Source organism: Typha angustifolia, chromosome 4 (assembly GCF_048772165.1).
Source record: "Typha angustifolia cultivar Huaian chromosome 4, ASM4877216v1, whole genome shotgun sequence".
Lineage (NCBI taxonomy): Eukaryota > Viridiplantae > Streptophyta > Magnoliopsida > Poales > Typhaceae > Typha > Typha angustifolia.
Genome location: NC_133242.1, coordinates 2,025,294 through 2,041,362, shown reverse-complemented (window position 1 = coordinate 2,041,362; position 16,069 = coordinate 2,025,294). Strand labels below are relative to the sequence as shown.

At 38.6% G+C, this 16,069-nt stretch overlaps 3 protein-coding genes across 5 annotated transcripts; all 3 read left to right on the top strand.

Moving 5' to 3' along the window:
* The first annotated feature begins 1,439 nt into the window (after positions 1-1,439).
* Positions 1,440-6,345, top strand: LOC140758689 (uncharacterized). 3 transcript variants are annotated; one of them, XM_073094934.1, is made up of 3 exons: positions 1,440-1,748; positions 2,566-3,008; positions 3,877-6,345. In XM_073094934.1, exons 2-3 carry the CDS (start codon positions 2,610-2,612, stop codon positions 4,585-4,587), a joined length of 1,110 nt encoding a protein of 369 aa, XP_072951035.1. In that variant the 5' UTR covers positions 1,440-1,748; positions 2,566-2,609; the 3' UTR covers positions 4,588-6,345. The 3 variants fall into 3 exon arrangements, with proteins under 3 accessions (XP_072951035.1, XP_072951034.1, XP_072951037.1); XM_073094933.1 differs by having other exon boundaries at positions 1,446-1,748; positions 2,585-3,008; XM_073094936.1 differs by lacking the exon at positions 1,440-1,748 and adding an exon at positions 1,794-1,992 and having other exon boundaries at positions 2,585-3,008.
* A 2,290-nt stretch (positions 6,346-8,635) lies between these two features.
* On the top strand, positions 8,636-11,012 carry LOC140759085 (guanine nucleotide-binding protein subunit gamma 1-like). The gene is made up of 4 exons (XM_073095557.1): positions 8,636-9,105; positions 10,415-10,467; positions 10,600-10,644; positions 10,748-11,012. The coding sequence occupies exons 1-4, from the start codon at positions 8,968-8,970 to the stop codon at positions 10,830-10,832; spliced, it is 321 nt and encodes a 106-aa protein (XP_072951658.1). The 5' UTR covers positions 8,636-8,967; the 3' UTR covers positions 10,833-11,012.
* Positions 11,013-11,455: 443 nt separating this feature from the next.
* Positions 11,456-14,692, top strand: LOC140759084 (2-methyl-6-phytyl-1,4-hydroquinone methyltransferase 1, chloroplastic-like). Its single transcript, XM_073095556.1, has 4 exons — positions 11,456-11,626; positions 11,817-12,412; positions 13,116-13,422; positions 14,252-14,692. Exons 2-4 carry the CDS (start codon positions 11,853-11,855, stop codon positions 14,405-14,407), a joined length of 1,023 nt encoding a protein of 340 aa, XP_072951657.1. The 5' UTR covers positions 11,456-11,626; positions 11,817-11,852; the 3' UTR covers positions 14,408-14,692.
* Positions 14,693-16,069: the final 1,377 nt, after the last annotated feature.

Below are 16,069 nucleotides of genomic sequence, written 5' to 3'. Positions count from 1 at the left end.
CCGCCCTGTATATGAAAGCATTAGGCCATTAGTTGATTTGGAAATCCAATATATGAGGGATTTATATATAACTTGCACCCGCTCTTATATCCTTAAAGCAATCTATCAAGTGTTCTTTACAACCTACCCTACTCTTAACCTCTGCTTACGATGTCGACAGACAGCTTTAAAAAAAACAATGTTTTGGTAACTGGTCATATAGTCGACAAGTTGCTTGTATGCAATGAAAATTATAAATGTCAAAATACACTTTTGTGTGTTTAACCAAAGATTTAGGTATGATTATGCGTTAAGTAGTTCTTTTATCACTATTTTCTTTTGCCATCTGGAGCGCGTCTGTAAGTAGGCTCCCTTTTATTAACCAATATAGTTTTTAACATAATTACACCTATATGTACTTAATTTTTTTCCTTTTTGTAAACTTAACTCTCGATACGTTAACCAAAATAAAATAAAAATATCAAATGATTATTTTATTTTTTAATTATTGTTATTTTAAATAAAAGTGTAATAATGTGTAGATGGGACATTGATACACTCATCCGTAACACTGTCGATAATATTGTAGAAAGAAAGAGCTGACGGACCCTATTTCACCCTCCTCTCTTGTCATGTTAGTATAACCCCATCATTTTGGTCAATGCTAATTCTGTCGGTTATGTGGTAGACTGGTAGGGGCTTAGGTATCGGTGGTGGCTGCTTAACGTAGAGTTCATTATGGGCTTCTCCTACTTTTGATATCTTCTTAAATCTATTGTATGGGAAGGTAGTGGAACTTAATGAAGCAGTTAATACCTGGCTCTTCAATCACTCCCTTACCATGGTATAATTCTTTCTCTCAACTATTTTATCTATAGTTGACTCTATACGCCTGGAGGGCCCACCTCTCGAAGCTCTGAGAAATTATCTAAATTCGATCTGTGGACTTTCCCTTATAAAAAATAAAATAAAATCTCATGGGCCTCAAATTCAAATATCTTCAAAGCCGAGATCTAATATATGTCCTATTAATCCATGCCTCAAATCCCTCATAATTGTGATGGTTTCCCATCTCTTTCCTTTAAATTCATCTGTCGTAGATTCCGTGCCATTCCACAGACCACAATGCGTTACTACTTTGTTTCAAGAGCTCTCTCTCTCCATCAGACCCGCACCTAAGTTTGATCTCATCCACTCAACCTATCTCATTCGACTTCATTAAATTTATCCCTATCGAAGAATCCTTGGCTAGCCAACAACTACCCCCAATAAATCCCCCACTCTTATCAGGAACAGGGAAACTTATCGATGCTCAACTTGGTCGAATGTCTTGTTTCCTATCTCCTCTACGTTTGGGGGGAGCTTCTCGAGCTTTCGTGGATAGCTTAGCGGGGAATGTAAAATATCGTTTTTTTTTATCACTTTAGTCCGCTACAAAACAAAACTGATGAGGATATGTTACTTCTGTCAAATATTTTGTGATTAGCGTATAATTACGAATTAAAAAAGGAAAAAAAAAGAAAAAAAAAAAGGAAGGAAAACCTTTTGAGTTGTGATCTACAAGGCTGAGGAGGTAATCATGAGATGATGGAAATTTGAAGGGAAAAAGCGTTTATCTAATTTTGATTTTATTTTTGGAGTTCTTCGCAAAACAGCCTTACGGGGGGCAACCCAGCACGCCGTTTTCGAAGAATATGCGGTCGCTGCTCTAAAAATTAAGCGTCGGGATCGGTCCCTAACCGCCGGATTAATCTGGCAATCCTCCGCAGGTGAGTCTCGGATTGGTCTCTTTGATGCTGCTGCATTTGGTTTCTGATTTGGGCAATGGAAGATGGCGTAAAAATTGAATCTTTTCCTCCTTTCCTTAGTTTCGAATTGCGTCGTTCTTGGTTTTTAGTCAAAAATCTCAGATGGGTAACTCACCGTTTGGTAGCGAATATTAGTTTTTAGATGACTTTTGAGGTCGTTCGATCGAGAACGTTGATGGGTTTATTTCGTAACTGGCTAAAAATCGTAAGATGCTTGCTTCTGATGTGCGAAAAATTGCTTAGTTTTTATCTTTTTCTCTTCCTTTTCCTTTAGTTTTGGATTAGTTTGTGTACTGATTCGTAGCAGTTCAATTATATGCGAAGATATTGATTAGTGGACTGCCTCTTCTCTTTAGCTTTTAGTTTATGTTTTTGGTGAATGGTCGTCGGTTTCTTGTGGAAATAGCGGTCGATGTATAGATTTGACCAGTTCTAATCCCCATCGTGCATGTATTCAGCTCTTTTTGATGCTATTTTACTTCTGTACTTTGTTCTTCTAAAATTAATATCCTTTTGTTATCAAGTTGGGAATTATTTAAATGTTTACTTTAGAAAAGTAGTCTTAGAGACTGTATTTCTTGCTGTTATGGTTGAATTTATAGATGTTCTTGGAAGAAAAGGAAATAAGTGGATTGATTACTGAAACATATTGAATCCTTTCTTCTTAAGTGAATTTGTTTTTATTTCTAAAGCAGTAATTCAGTTACTCAAAATTATTATTTGTTCAGAAACGGCTATTTCAAAATATATAGTTAGTATATCTTTACCCATTTGACAGGCCACTTTGGATCTAACAGGTAAAGATTATAGTGTACTGTAGCTATGAAGTTCAAGGAAGGGGACAAGGTGGAGATATGCAGAAAGAATGATGAGCCATACAGCTCTTGGTTCCCTGCAACGATATTATCGCTAAATAAGTATAGATATACTGTTAGATATGAGCAATTTTTGACTACCGAAGGAGAGCCTATGGTAGAGAAGGTGTACAAGGAGGATGTCAGGCCTCATCCACCACCTGATAACAAGAAACGATGGATTCTTGGGGAGGTGGCCGAGGTGTTTGATCTTCATTCATGGAGGATTGGGAAGATCGCAAAGGTCCTAAAGAACAGCTATTTTGTTGTCAGACTCTTTGGTTCCATTCAACTTAGAGAATTTCATATATCAAGGTTGAGGGTTCGACAAGCTTGGCATAACAACAGATGGGTTGCAATTGAAAAGGTAGAAGACGATTCTTTGAATAACTTCTTTTATTATCATCTATTAGGTGGTTGTTAACTAACTACAGCCTATTTTCATGATTCTCTTTTTTATTACTTTCTAGCATGATATGATTCATATGAAGTACCTAAGAAGTTGCTTATAGTCTGGGAGAGAAATTCTTTTCCTTGTGAAATCCCCAACATCTTAGTTTTTCTCTGAGATGTAACAAAGGTTACATTTGGTTAGGGAAAATTTAAAGAAAAGTTGGGAGGCAGAAAACATTCTCTGTTACAAAGTGCAAATTTTGAAATTCCAAGTGAAACTGTCTCATAAGCGGTTCCAGTGTTAATTCAATGTTACTGAACCTGAAAAAGAGCACAGGCTATTGGTAATAATCTTCGAAGGGACCATAACATAAAACATTCTGCGACGGCCATACAAGAGTGTCTATCAAGGCGCAGTTTGTTTAACTCCTGATATTCAACTGAGTAACGAGTTTACTTGTATGCTGCTGCCTGCTGGTAGGTTTGTCTAGAGAAGTCTCATGTACCAACATGTAATGAACTGCAGCATTGGTGCATTTGTTTTGTTGCAATGACTACTTCTAATAGAGATCTAGAGTAACTCATTTCTTTGTTTGAGTTATAATTTTCTTTTCCCTCTGTCACTGGTCTTAGCATGCAACTACTATTTCTGTAAGTTTTAAGTATGAATTTTCTTCTCTTTTGGTTCTCATATATATATTTAGTGGTGGATGAAAAATTGCTTGGAGTTTAGTCTAGAAGGATGAGATAAGCAGAGCCTCTCATTTATTGAATGTGGTTGCAGATCTCTCATGTTCATACTCTGTCTGTGGGCATTTTGCTAACTGTATTCTTCCTTTCAGGTAAGTGAGCAGAAGAAACCTGAGATCGAAGAGAGATGTGAAAAGAATCATCCTGTCCTTTCCACTCGTGCAAAAGATAATTCAAAGAATCTGAAGTCCTCTCATAGCTTGTCACCTGATGACGTGGATAGATCAGCACTCAAGAAAAGGAAAACAACCTTCAATGCAGACATATTTCATGAGCTAAGCAAGAGAGCACTGCTTGCAAAGGGAGATGCTGTTTCTTTTTCAAAAAATATATTCTCTGAGAACTGCTTGCGCAGATCCAATGAAGACAGAATATATAAACTTTCTGAAATCCATGTCGATAAGAGGAACACGAATAATAAACTTATCTGTTCGCCATTGATACCTCAGGACGTTATGGAAGAGAATGAATGCTCTGTTGCTAGTTGCAGTGGAAATGACTTGGAAAAATACACGCATCAAGATAGAAGAAAATGTGTGGTATTTCCAGATTGTTTCCCTGATGATGCCATGTCTTCATGTCCATTTAAGTCTGAGAAGAAGTACCAAGGCCTTTCTAAAGATGAGTTAGCTGCAAATGTTCATCAATTAGAGCTACAAGCGTATCAATCTACTGTGCAAGCTTTTTTCGCCTCAGGTCCTTTAACTTGGGAGCAGGAGTCACTTCTAACGAATCTTCGGCTCTCTCTTAATATTACAAATGAAGAGCACTTACATCAGCTAAGGCACCTGTTATCTGCTTAATTTATTTCTCGCACCTAGTTATCTTAGTTTTCAGTAAGATCTCAAGTAACTTGAGGTAATGGTCTTAGGAATCATTTCCTGATCTTTTCTGTAAAGTTGTTCAAATCTGTAGATGAGGAGTCTTTGCTTTATTTATGGTCTTTAAGGTATTGACATCTGCAATTTGACTGTCTTGTTAGTCTTTTTGATATAATATATGTAAATGTTTTCCCAGTTAATTACTTGTAGCATTTCTTTTTTAACATGCATAAGTTTATGATTTGGCAAGCATCATCATTGTCCATTGTTTAAAATGTGTTCAACTTAGGCTATAAGTTGCTTGGCAAACAAGGTGCCTTCCAATTCTATGCATTAGAAAACCCCACCAGGTTGCTGAAAGCAATTATATAGACCAGATTTATGTTGCTTGGAAGAAACAAAGAGGATCTTGTCGAAGATCCACTCTTGCATTAATGCTATGGTTTAGGAGTAAAATATCTAATATTTTGGTAGTGCTTATAGTTTCACTTCTATAACTATTGATGTTAATTTGTGAAAAAAGAAAAGAAAAAGTTATTTTCATACTAACCACTAAACACAATAGTTAATTCACTATAGAAGTTCCTTCTTAGCACTTATGATATCTATATGTTCTTACTTAATAGTAATTTGCTGCTTCCACAAGGAAAAGATTCCACTCCAACTTGGAAGTTGAAGAACAATTCATAGGCAAAGCAACCATGAGAAGCTAACAATGTCTTATATAAGGAATTCTGCTGCAAATAATAATTCTGTTTGCTTTAACCTGACATTCTCGGATTATAAGAAAAGAGTTTATTGCTCCTGCTGATGCTTTAGAACAACTCTTTTATTTACTTGCTGCTAACTTTAGACACATTAGCTATCTGATATGACTTTTAGACATTTCTAACAGAGAGCAGAGAAGGTTGAGAAATAGCCAGTAGAGTAATTTATTTTTGTAAATCTGGAAGCTTGAAGCAGAGTTTAGAAATCAAAGGCCATGGTGGTCTCTGGCATAGAATAGTTGGAGAAGTTATTGTGCCATAAACTAATCTTGCAGTAGGACATAGCCCCAGTTAATGTTGTCCTAGTTTGAGACCTACCATGTTTATTGAAACTTAATTGGTAAATACTCTCTGACATAGCCCCACTTGTTTCACAATGTTGTCTTAGTTTGTGCTTAATCTTACAAGTTTATGCTTCTTCTCGAGATTGTACGAAGGATTATTAGTTGTTTTTTCTCATATAGCTGTTTAAGAGCTAGCATCTCTACGCTTTGTACTTAATTATTCCAATAATAAGTTTTCTTATCCAATAGGCATCAACTATATCAAGTCTAATGATCAAAGTAGTGGACATCACTAGTAAATGATCTTATTCTTCTTCTTTTTCTAAACTGCTGGCATATTCTTTGAAGTCTTCGATCGCCTTTTTATCTTCTCTGCTTTCATTATTGCCTTCAAGAACTAGTCATTGCACCAAAAGGAGAAAAAAGTCCCTTACACGACACTAGTGTGATACTCTACCAGAACCCAATCACGGATTGCCAAATATCGATTGCACGATATTCATGCACCACGGCAGCAAAGGATCCACCGCATCATACAACCGGCGGCGGGACAACTTCCGGCGGCGGCGGAGGCGCCACCTCCGGTGGTCTCGGGGGATCAACCTCCGGCGGTGGGGGGCGAGGCGGCACGTGCGGTAGCGACGGCACGGTGATATCCGGGTCCGGCGACGTTGGGATTTCCGGCTTAGGCGGCGAGGGTATTGGTGGCCGAGGGTAATCCGGCCCGGGCTGCGGGTCGACTCCTGGCGGGGTTTCGAACTCCGGCGGCTGGTCGAACTCTGGTAGATCGTTCGGGGGGTACGGCCGGTCTGGATGCGGCGGGTGCGGTAGCTCCGGCGGCGTTTCGCCGCCTCGAACTGAGTAGCGACAGTGGAGTGTGATATTTGCCGGGAGTAGGTACTTTTGGGATTTTGTAATTCTAGGATGGAGTAGTGGTGGTGTAAATAGAAGTGAACTACGTGTGGATGATAGAGATGTAGCATAAGGGAATGGAAGTTCTGACGATGTTAGTAGCCATCGTTGCTACTTGAGATTTGAGAATAGATGTTGGGAATTGAGAGAAGTGATTAGAAGCTTTGGTGATGAAGAAGGTTTGGAGGTGAACTAATCCATATACGTACGTACGACGATGGATTGACACGTTTCTGTTCGTTTGCATGGGGTGTTAACATGGAACGACACGTATGTTGATGAGTATGGAAGTGCACTATTGGCCGAGTGCATCTGACGGTTAAAGATTATATTTAGGAGAAATGATATTTTTACGCCTATGCTCCATTTTGTTACGACCATGCTTGATCCAATTCGTAGCGGTTTTAACTAAATTTGAGAGTATAACTTTCAAAGAGAATTTTAAAGAATCTAGCCGTTGAATCTTACTAAAATTTGGATATATTGTTGTTCTTGAAAAGAGCTTTCCGACGAATTCAAAATCTCAAGGTTTGGATGGCTAGATCTTAAGATATCGATCGAACAACAGCTAAAGGTCGGATGAACCCTAGCTTGTTAGTCTTTCAATAGCTAGATAGATGTTAGAAAGAACTCTTTTGAAGTGAAAGTGGAAGTTACTGTAGAAGAGGGAGATTAAGAGTTAGAGGATGTCGACCAAGGATTTAGATAGTGAAAAAAAGGAGGTGGGAGAGGGCGCCAATGGCTAGAACAAGAACGAAGGAGATAAGGGCAACAATGCCAATGGAATTCTCAGATAAATTCCAATTATGATTTCCTCCACATATTTATAGAGACTCACTCTTTTGACTCAAATAACCAAATTAAAATCCTAAAAATTAAAAGTTCTCGTCGCGGCGCGTTCGAACATGCTTAATCGTGTTCGAACGCACAAATTTTGTTCTCTATCTTTGCGTATACGTGCCGGCATTCGAACAAGCGCATTCGGATGGGCTAGTTGGAGTTTGCTAAACTCTCTCTCGTTGTTGCTAGGTCCTCCTACTCTCTTTCCTCGCCGGTCCAAGCTTGGTAGCCACTCTTCCTTCCCTTGCCCTATCTCCATTGGTTCCTCGCTTCGCCCTTTCTATGCCACCACTCCACCGGAACTACTTTCCTCGTAGTGGCGCACGCAGCCTTCAGCCCAAACGTCCCCCTCTGGGTCATCACTCTAGCAACAATTTGGCCTTTAATGTCTGCCTTTCCAGCGACTGTCTCTTCAATCATGCACTTCATAGTTGCCTTGCCACATCTCTAGTCTATGACCCTGTCGCTGTCATTTTCCCTACCCATCCGCCCCCATACTGGGCATTATCAGCTACGACTGCCGACTGATTGGGAATCTACTATAGCTTACGGTGATTGGTTGCTCACTGTCTTACAGTGGTTCCGTTGCCAGTTGGTCATTGACGTGTAGGTGTAGCATCGAGAAACTTATCGAATCATTTTCATTGAATTGTTTGGTTGGTATAGTTGGGTTGACTAGTCTCCATGTGTGTTGGGTCTATTTTGGTCGAAGAGCTATAGGACGCTAACTTTTTAATAAGATGCGTTTTAAATCCAATCCTCTGGTAATTGTCTATTTTTTGAGAGATACTAAGAGGGAGTCTTATTCTAAGGCCGATGATCTATTAATCTTTCTTTACATGATCATAGGTTTTAGTTACAAGTTGATACTTTGGATTTATTATAGGTCAGTTCGTTAACACAGTCAAGAATAGTTGGTTTAACAGTCAAGAATGGGGCTTGTCGTAGGATGTTATCATATTTCACCTTGTGTAACCGCTATTTGACGCTTTAATAAGTTATCTGTCTGTGCCCAACGCACTGTTGTGCTATTATTACCATCCTGGTTATCTATAAGCAGAGGTATGAATATATTAAATATTATCTGAGAAAGGTAATAGGTATTAAGTTTACAATTTTGATCTTATCGTATGGGGGATTGCTTAGTCAGAAAGAATATTATAGAAATAGTTGAGATCTAAATTAATAGAAATAATATATGTCAAGTTTAAGCACACTCAAAAAAGATGATACCTTTCACCTTTTGCTAAATTCTTTTTGTCCCCTTCCTCCTTTCTAAAAGACGAGGAAGAAAAAGAAATGATCTTTTTTCCGGTCACGATGGAGATATATCGTTATCCCTCTCTAGTTTAATCCAAGTTCGGTTTTTTCCACTTGCGTGCTCTAATGGCCGCGGTCTCCGAGCTCAACGGAGTACTAGAAGAAGACGTGTCTCCCTGAGGTGGGGCTCCCCGCCCCCTCTGCTGCTGTCTCCGCCGTACCATTTTCGATTCGATTTCCAGCTCTTGATTAGAGGACGATACATTTAAGGGAGGTCAGAAGGATCCAACGGTCGAGGGATGCAGGTTAATGGGTTGGGAGCTGCCATCACGTCCGTCGATCACATCACTGCGCTGTCCCCACCAACGGACACCAGGGGCAAGCACCGGATCTTGGCCGAGCGCAAGCGTTTGGAGCAAGAATCGAGATTTCTAGAGGTGGATTCTCTTTTACTTAGTTCGAATATTTTGCTCCGAAAATTTTGAAAGAATTTGCGATTTGGAATTTTTTTTAGATGTTATTTGAGGGAAAAGTCTGATCTTGGCGTCTTAGGAGTGATTGAGATCGTTGGATCTTATGCTTTTGTTAGTTGAGTGCTAACTTGGTGGAACTGAGAGTTCTTTGGAGGATCAAACGTGGTAAATCAATAGATGGCCAATGGTGATAGATGATTTGCCATTGAGATGGGTCTTAAAGAGTATTTAGTTGGTATTACATGGTTCTCACTTCTCAAAAGTGGATTGTTGTCAGTATTGTATTATGATTTTTGAAGAAAAGGTTTGATCTTGGAGTAACAGGTAAGACCATGAAATGATGGTTTAAGGTAGTACAAATCTCGCAGGAGTGATTCAGTATGTTGGGCACCTACGCTTCTATTAAGTGAAATTGAGAATTTTTCAGAGCATCAAACTTCATAAACCAATAGCTAAGAGATGAACATAAGGCTGAGGAAGAGGAGCAGAACTCATCTTTAGTGTTCTTTCTCTTCATCCACCTGATCCACCTTTGGATTCGGTTTTGTAAGTTGATTGTTCTATAAATGAAGTGTCGCAGGACTTTTCCTCAGATAATCTACGAAGATAATAGATTTGCATATCTGAGAACTTCCATTGGCAAAGTCTAGATTTCTACTTTTTCCTTTTGGCACGATAAGATAAAAAAATGAGAGCCATCCTCCACAATGAGGACCATAATTGCCACTCAAGCTAGTGTTTGTGATGCCGAAATAACATAAGATGAGGGTTTTTTTTAATATCAAAAGCAATTAATTAACGTCACAAAATCATATAGCCAGTATATACATGATGATTACTCATGCATGTAATGGTATAGAGCTTGCTATATGCCATCATGATTATCATAGAATGAGCTTATAGTTTTCTACATATGCTTACTTCACATTAGTACTAAGATAACAAGGATGACGGTAGGGAGAAAAGTTAATCTTGAATATGGTGTCAGAGATCAGATTTGAGATGCCTGGTTTTTTGTACTTCAGTGAGATCTGAGTTGCATAGACTCCAAATATTTCTCATGAATGCCATCTCCTTCGGTGGTGTGCAATGCAGCTTATTTCTTCTAACTTATACAATTTCATTGCTTTTGCATCAGCACTGCGAGTGATGAGTATGCACCTAGACTCTAACTAGCTTGTTTGGTGGGAGAGTCGCTGTATGATTGTATAGTTAGATATTTTACAAACTCCCTCGTTAATTGCTCAACTTTTTTTGAATATACAATGTACAGGAAGAGCTAGAGGAGCTTGAGAAAACAGAAAAGGTTTCAGCAGTACTACAAGAGTATGTATATGAAATTAACTCGTGTCATACATAAAACTAAACCACTTTTTATAAGGTAGTTGCTTACATTGCATACAAAAATCCACATGAGTATATTGTTCGAAATTGACTGAATAATTGCTGTTCAACCAGAGTGCTACTCAAAGTAGATAGCAGGCCAGATCCTCTTCTCCCAGTGTAATGAATGAGAACTCTTCTCTCTTATTTCCACTCATTCATTGAATGAATCTTTCGCTGTTCACTTCCTTACCTCAGGCTTTCTTTTTTCCTGTTATGGCAGAACTAGTAGACCTGTGAATGCATCTTGGGATAGGTGGTTTGAAGGACCTCAAGATCTGCATGGATGCAGATGCTGGATAATGTGATTCTTATTGGCAGAAGTTGGCAGTGTAGTTAATTGTTTTGGAGTATTTTTGGCCATTGTGTTAAACAAATTCTGCGCTACGAGAACATTTTTATTCTATTCGAGAATACAATCTCTTTTTTAGTTGATCACTTGATCAGTTACTGTGAAAAAAGTAGCGAGATAGTAAAGTTGGGAGTTCTGAACTGTTCTTTGGATGGAATTAGGCAGGCATAAGATGGGTCCCTCTCTCTTTGTGAGAAATTTCCTTTGCTCATACTTCTTAGTATTTTTATCTGATCACTGGATCGATGTGCATCCAGAGAAGACAAAAATAGACAAAGGAATTAATAAGAGTCACTCAGAAGAGTAATGCCAAGGGAATGAGTAAAAGATAGCCACAAACTAATTTGAACGGTGGCTATGGCTTCAAGCAAATCAATATTGGAAATGATATTTATCATGATTTAAATACTTATAGTTACTTACAGGATCAGTTAAAAGATGAAATCACACTCGAAGATAGTTGGTGATCGAATTTATTTTGTCTAATCGAAACATTATCTTTAATTCAGAAATTAATGGCTTCCGTATTAACAGAAATCAAGAAAAAGAAAAGAAAAAGAAAGAGAGAAAGATCAAGTGGCTACCTCTGGTCACACGAAGACACATGCTCCTATCTCAATTAAAGTTTTTGTGGTAGGAGATCGCCTTTGGTTTGGGAATTGCGAAGGTTGTGTGCCTCTTTCCCTTCTCCCTCTCTCTCTCTGCTCTGCCACGCTCTCCTCTTCCCTTCCTCAAACTAATAGCAAATTGGTAAGCAAACTCCTCCTTATAAAGCTTTCTTTTTGTTCAAAGTAAGAGGAAGAGTTGAAAAAAGTGTCTCCTTTTTGCCGCATAAGAAATATCGATGTCTTCTCTTAGTTTCAGTTAACTACTATTTTCCCAAGTGGGTTTCTGATTGTGATCTGGTTAGAGCCCTGTAATTGTTTGGAAATTTGTGTAGGTTTTGCTTTGTGGGTGTTTCTTCTTTGTCCAATCCATGGCTTCCCACTTGCTCAATGGTGCTGATAACCTCACACTCGCCAGAGGAAGAACCCCAAATGGCTTGGGGTTCTTGCGTTCTTCTCTTCATGGGAAATACCTTTCCAAGATGGGCTTAGTTCCCATTAATGGGAGCAGAAGGGCTAAAATAGGAGCACCAAGTTGCAGCCTCTCCTCTTCAAGGCCAGCCTCCCAGCCCAGGTTCATACAGCACAAGCAGGAGGCCTTTTGGTTCTATAGGTTCCTCTCCATAGTCTATGACCATGTCATAAACCCTGGGCATTGGACTGAGGACATGAGGGATGAGGCCTTGCAGCCCGCAGAGCTCTACAGCTCCAAGCTGAAGGTTGTGGATGTAGGTGGTGGGACTGGGTTTACCACTTTGGGAATTATTAAGCATGTAGACCCCAAGAACGTTACGATTCTCGACCAGTCGCCGCACCAGCTCGAAAAGGCTAGACAGAAGGAGGCATTGAAGGAGTGCACCATTATCGAAGGAGATGCTGAGGACCTTCCTTTCCCGACCGATTACTGCGATCGATATATCTCTGCGGGAAGGTAGGGGTTGTTTACGGATTAAATCATATTTTCTGAATTGAAGATCTTTTTATAGACCCTGTATATTTCTATTCCTTTTGTAACTAGTTGTTAATTTTTCTGATATTGGTAAATGAGTGGATAAGTGTTTCAGTGATTAATCACAACTTGTGAATCTTTGGAGTTATGAGCTGACAGATAAAGAGCAGCATTGCTCATGTTTTTCTGGATGCTAGTGAATACTATTATGTTTTTCAGTTTACAAAAAAAATACATTATGCTGGCAAAACTCAGTGTTGTAATGATCAATATTCAACAAGCAGGACAGGGAATGAAATCATATTGGCAAGAAGGAAAAAGGGATTCATGACAGATGAGTTGGTTTTGGAAAATGTGCTTCTTATCTAATTTCTATTCTTCAAGACATTTTAAAAGCTTCTAACTTCTTTTTTTCTTTTATTCCCTAGGAAGTACAATTAGAAGCACCTGGATAAAAGTGTAAAATGATAATTCTTTGGTGCCAAATTTTATGTTTGTAGGCCTCAAGAGGGTATCCACATTAGAAACCCTATGTGTAGGTTTTGATTCATAATGGATCTGATTTCTGTTACTTATTGAATTGTGTATATGTGGTATTATTTTGAGTTCAAAATGAATAGCATAGAACTGTTGTTGATGCAGATTCTTCTTTTCTACTACTGATGATATTAAATTTGTTCTCCAGTATTGAGTATTGGCCTGATCCACAACGAGGAATCAGGGAAGCATACAGGGTCCTGAAGCTTGGAGGAGTAGCCTGCGTTATTGGCCCTGTGTACCCGACCTTTTGGCTCTCTCGCTTTTTCGCTGACATGTGGATGCTCTTTCCTAAGGAAGAAGAGTACATTGAGTGGTTCAAGAAGGCAGGATTCAATGATGTCAAATTGAAAAGGATTGGACCAAAATGGTATCGTGGTGTTCGCCGACATGGATTAATTATGGGATGCTCCGTGACAGGCGTGAAGAGAAACTCTGGAGATTCTCCTTTGCAGGTAAATCTTCTAAGAGTTCATCTTTCTTCCAATTATGAGTGATAGTGAAATTTCAGAACTGTTCTCAGCTGTCTTGAGTTAATACTCTCCTATGTTCAGTTTGCTTGTCCTTCGCATTCTCTTTATAATAAATGGCCAAACATAAATTAGGAAGTCTTGAATAACAGGCGGAAAAATCCTTCTTTTTTTACTTACTCAAATATAAAGAATATGAAAACTCTTTACATTGGTGGAATATCTAATCTTCTTCTGCTTTCCATTATTGGAGTATACTTAATATGAAGTATCAAGTATCTGATTTGATGATCTAACATGATAGTGCACCACTTCTTGGTTCCTCATTTCTTCAGTCATGATTACTGTTGCGACAGTTCAAGCCCTTGTTATTCATTGACATTAGGAAAAAAATGTAGATAGCATTTCAGAGACTATCATTAGCTGGTTATCTTTCTCATACTACGTTGTGTTATTCTCTGAGTCTCCTAAGCTTTACTACCAGATTGTAGGTATCAAGTATCAACAAATGGAAAGTTGTGTACATAAAGAACAGAAAATTAGAAGAAAAAAACATTGAAATTTGGAACAGATGGAATCATTTAAATGAGTCTCCAACAAGGAGTCGTACATATATAATATAAGGGACGGTTGAAGTATGTACTATGTACAGTGTTGTTGAGCACCAAAACGCTAACTGAACATTCTTCAATTTGTTTCCAATGGACAAAAGTGTTCTTCTTTATGGTGCTTAATTATTTATTTGCTGTTTTTTTTCTTCTAAATATGAGTACTTATTAGAACTTAGAGATATTGCTTTCTCATATTTGTGCAGCTCGGGCCAAAGGCTGAAGATGTTCGGAAGCCTGTGAATCCATTTGCTTTCCTCCTCCGCTTTCTCCTGGGCACCATTGCAGCTACATACTACGTGCTGGTGCCGATCTATATGTGGATAAAAGATCAGATATTCCCTAAAGGCATGCCTATATGAGAGAAGGACAAAGTGAGAACCAAACTCGCCTTCCACTCAATTTTAGGCCCTGTCTAATTCTATCACCATCTCTACACCGTTCTTTTAGTAACCGTGAACGCCTATTTGTTTTGCTGGACTATTCAGTTCGAGTCTTTCAGGTATCTTATTACTGTGCTAAATGTTTCAAGACAGCTTATGAGTATTAGGTGATATAAGATGTTTCTGTAATCCTGTAAAAGTTTAGTTGGATGTGGGATCTGTATGGTGTATCATTAACACTTTCGTATTCCTCTCTTTATTTCAGCGTCATGTGAATTAATTCTGCAAAGCTAATTGATCCTCTCATGTTATATAACAAGGTTCAGTTACACAGTTTTTTTTTTTAGTGTCGTGGTAATTATATAGATCGGTAGTGACAAATTGATCCAAACATCTGAGATCTGCCAACTCTGGTAAAAGGAATTCTCTTCTTGTTTTGTTGCATAATTCCCTCAAAACAAGAATTTGAAGAGTAAAAAATTCTGGAAAGCCATTCCTATCAATTCTGAATATCTATAAGGGGAGGGTTTTTTTCCTCTCTCTCCTAAAAGGGTTTTTCTTTGCTCTCACCCTCACCCTTCCATTGGAAGTTTGGAACCCAATCCATCTCTGTCATCTTCGTCTGCTCTCGACTGTCTCCACACATCTTTCGTTGGTCCTCGAGATCACAACTACCGTAAAGCTTAATATCTTATTTCCTTTGAGTTTCCGGAATATTATATCTCCCCTTTCAATTTATATTCGAGTTTCTAAAAAAAAAAAATTGAAAAAAAAAAGGAATTAGCAGTCACGCATCTATTGGATTCGCGGTGATTAAAAAATGGATTAATTCTGCATCAGATCTAAATACTTAATAATAATATGACGAATCCACACGCTTGGGAGAAGAGTAGTCGTCACACGTGCACTGTATATTCAACGACACGCAAGCGGAGAAAACCGCGTAGCACGTGCGACCAAATGTCAACACTCGCCGGTCACCAGCACGGGCGCATTGAAAACCCGCATTGCCTCCTCCCCAGTGTTCCGATTATAAACCAACAAGGCATAATTACGTTTTACGCCCTTCATTTTCACAAATTTATGATCACACCCTATCTATATTTAGGGCTTAAAATATTCTATTTTTGAAAAGTCTAGCAGAAAATTAGTCATGGTTAACCGAGGATGAATGGTTGAAGAAAACAGGATAATTATATTTAGGCACTCTGAATTATGCCTATTTTCACATAAATCCCATCTGAAAGAATCTCCTGATGAAAAAAAAAAGACTTAATGATGAAATAGTGATTTGTTATTTTCATTTATCTACACCAGAGTGGGATATATCAGTTTATAATAGTTTAGGGGTTTAGATGCAATTAACTAAAGAAAAAAAAAAACAGCTCATAACATAAGGTGTGAACTATAGGGGCTCAACTGCAAATACCGAAAAGATAGGGTTTTTAACTTTAGATTTGCGAGAATAGATGGTGTGAAATATAATTTTCCCAAACAAATTACTACGCCTACGGAAACGAGTTCGACCGGATCAAATTTAAGACGAGGTCGCGAGCCACGTCTGCGTCAACTGGGTTGACTCAAATTGTCGACGATTTCCTGACCGTCTCGCGGGCGGAGGAGAAACACTCGCCACGACCC

Excerpts from the sequence above, each read along its gene's own strand:
- LOC140758689 (XM_073094934.1), top strand. The coding sequence starts at position 2,610 with ATGAAGTTCAAGGAAGGGGACAAGGTGGAGATATGCAGAAAGAATGAT. Across the intron at positions 3,009-3,876 it reads GATGGGTTGCAATTGAAAAG|GTAAGTGAGCAGAAGAAACC; the intron begins GTAGAAGACGAT and ends TCTTCCTTTCAG.
- LOC140759084 (XM_073095556.1), top strand. The coding sequence starts at position 11,853 with ATGGCTTCCCACTTGCTCAATGGTGCTGATAACCTCACACTCGCCAGA. Across the intron at positions 12,413-13,115 it reads CGATATATCTCTGCGGGAAG|TATTGAGTATTGGCCTGATC; the intron begins GTAGGGGTTGTT and ends TTTGTTCTCCAG. Across the intron at positions 13,423-14,251 it reads CTGGAGATTCTCCTTTGCAG|CTCGGGCCAAAGGCTGAAGA; the intron begins GTAAATCTTCTA and ends ATATTTGTGCAG.
- LOC140759085 (XM_073095557.1), top strand. The coding sequence starts at position 8,968 with ATGCAGGTTAATGGGTTGGGAGCTGCCATCACGTCCGTCGATCACATC. Across the intron at positions 10,468-10,599 it reads GTTTCAGCAGTACTACAAGA|AGTGCTACTCAAAGTAGATA; the intron begins GTATGTATATGA and ends CTGTTCAACCAG. Across the intron at positions 10,645-10,747 it reads CCAGATCCTCTTCTCCCAGT|AACTAGTAGACCTGTGAATG; the intron begins GTAATGAATGAG and ends CTGTTATGGCAG.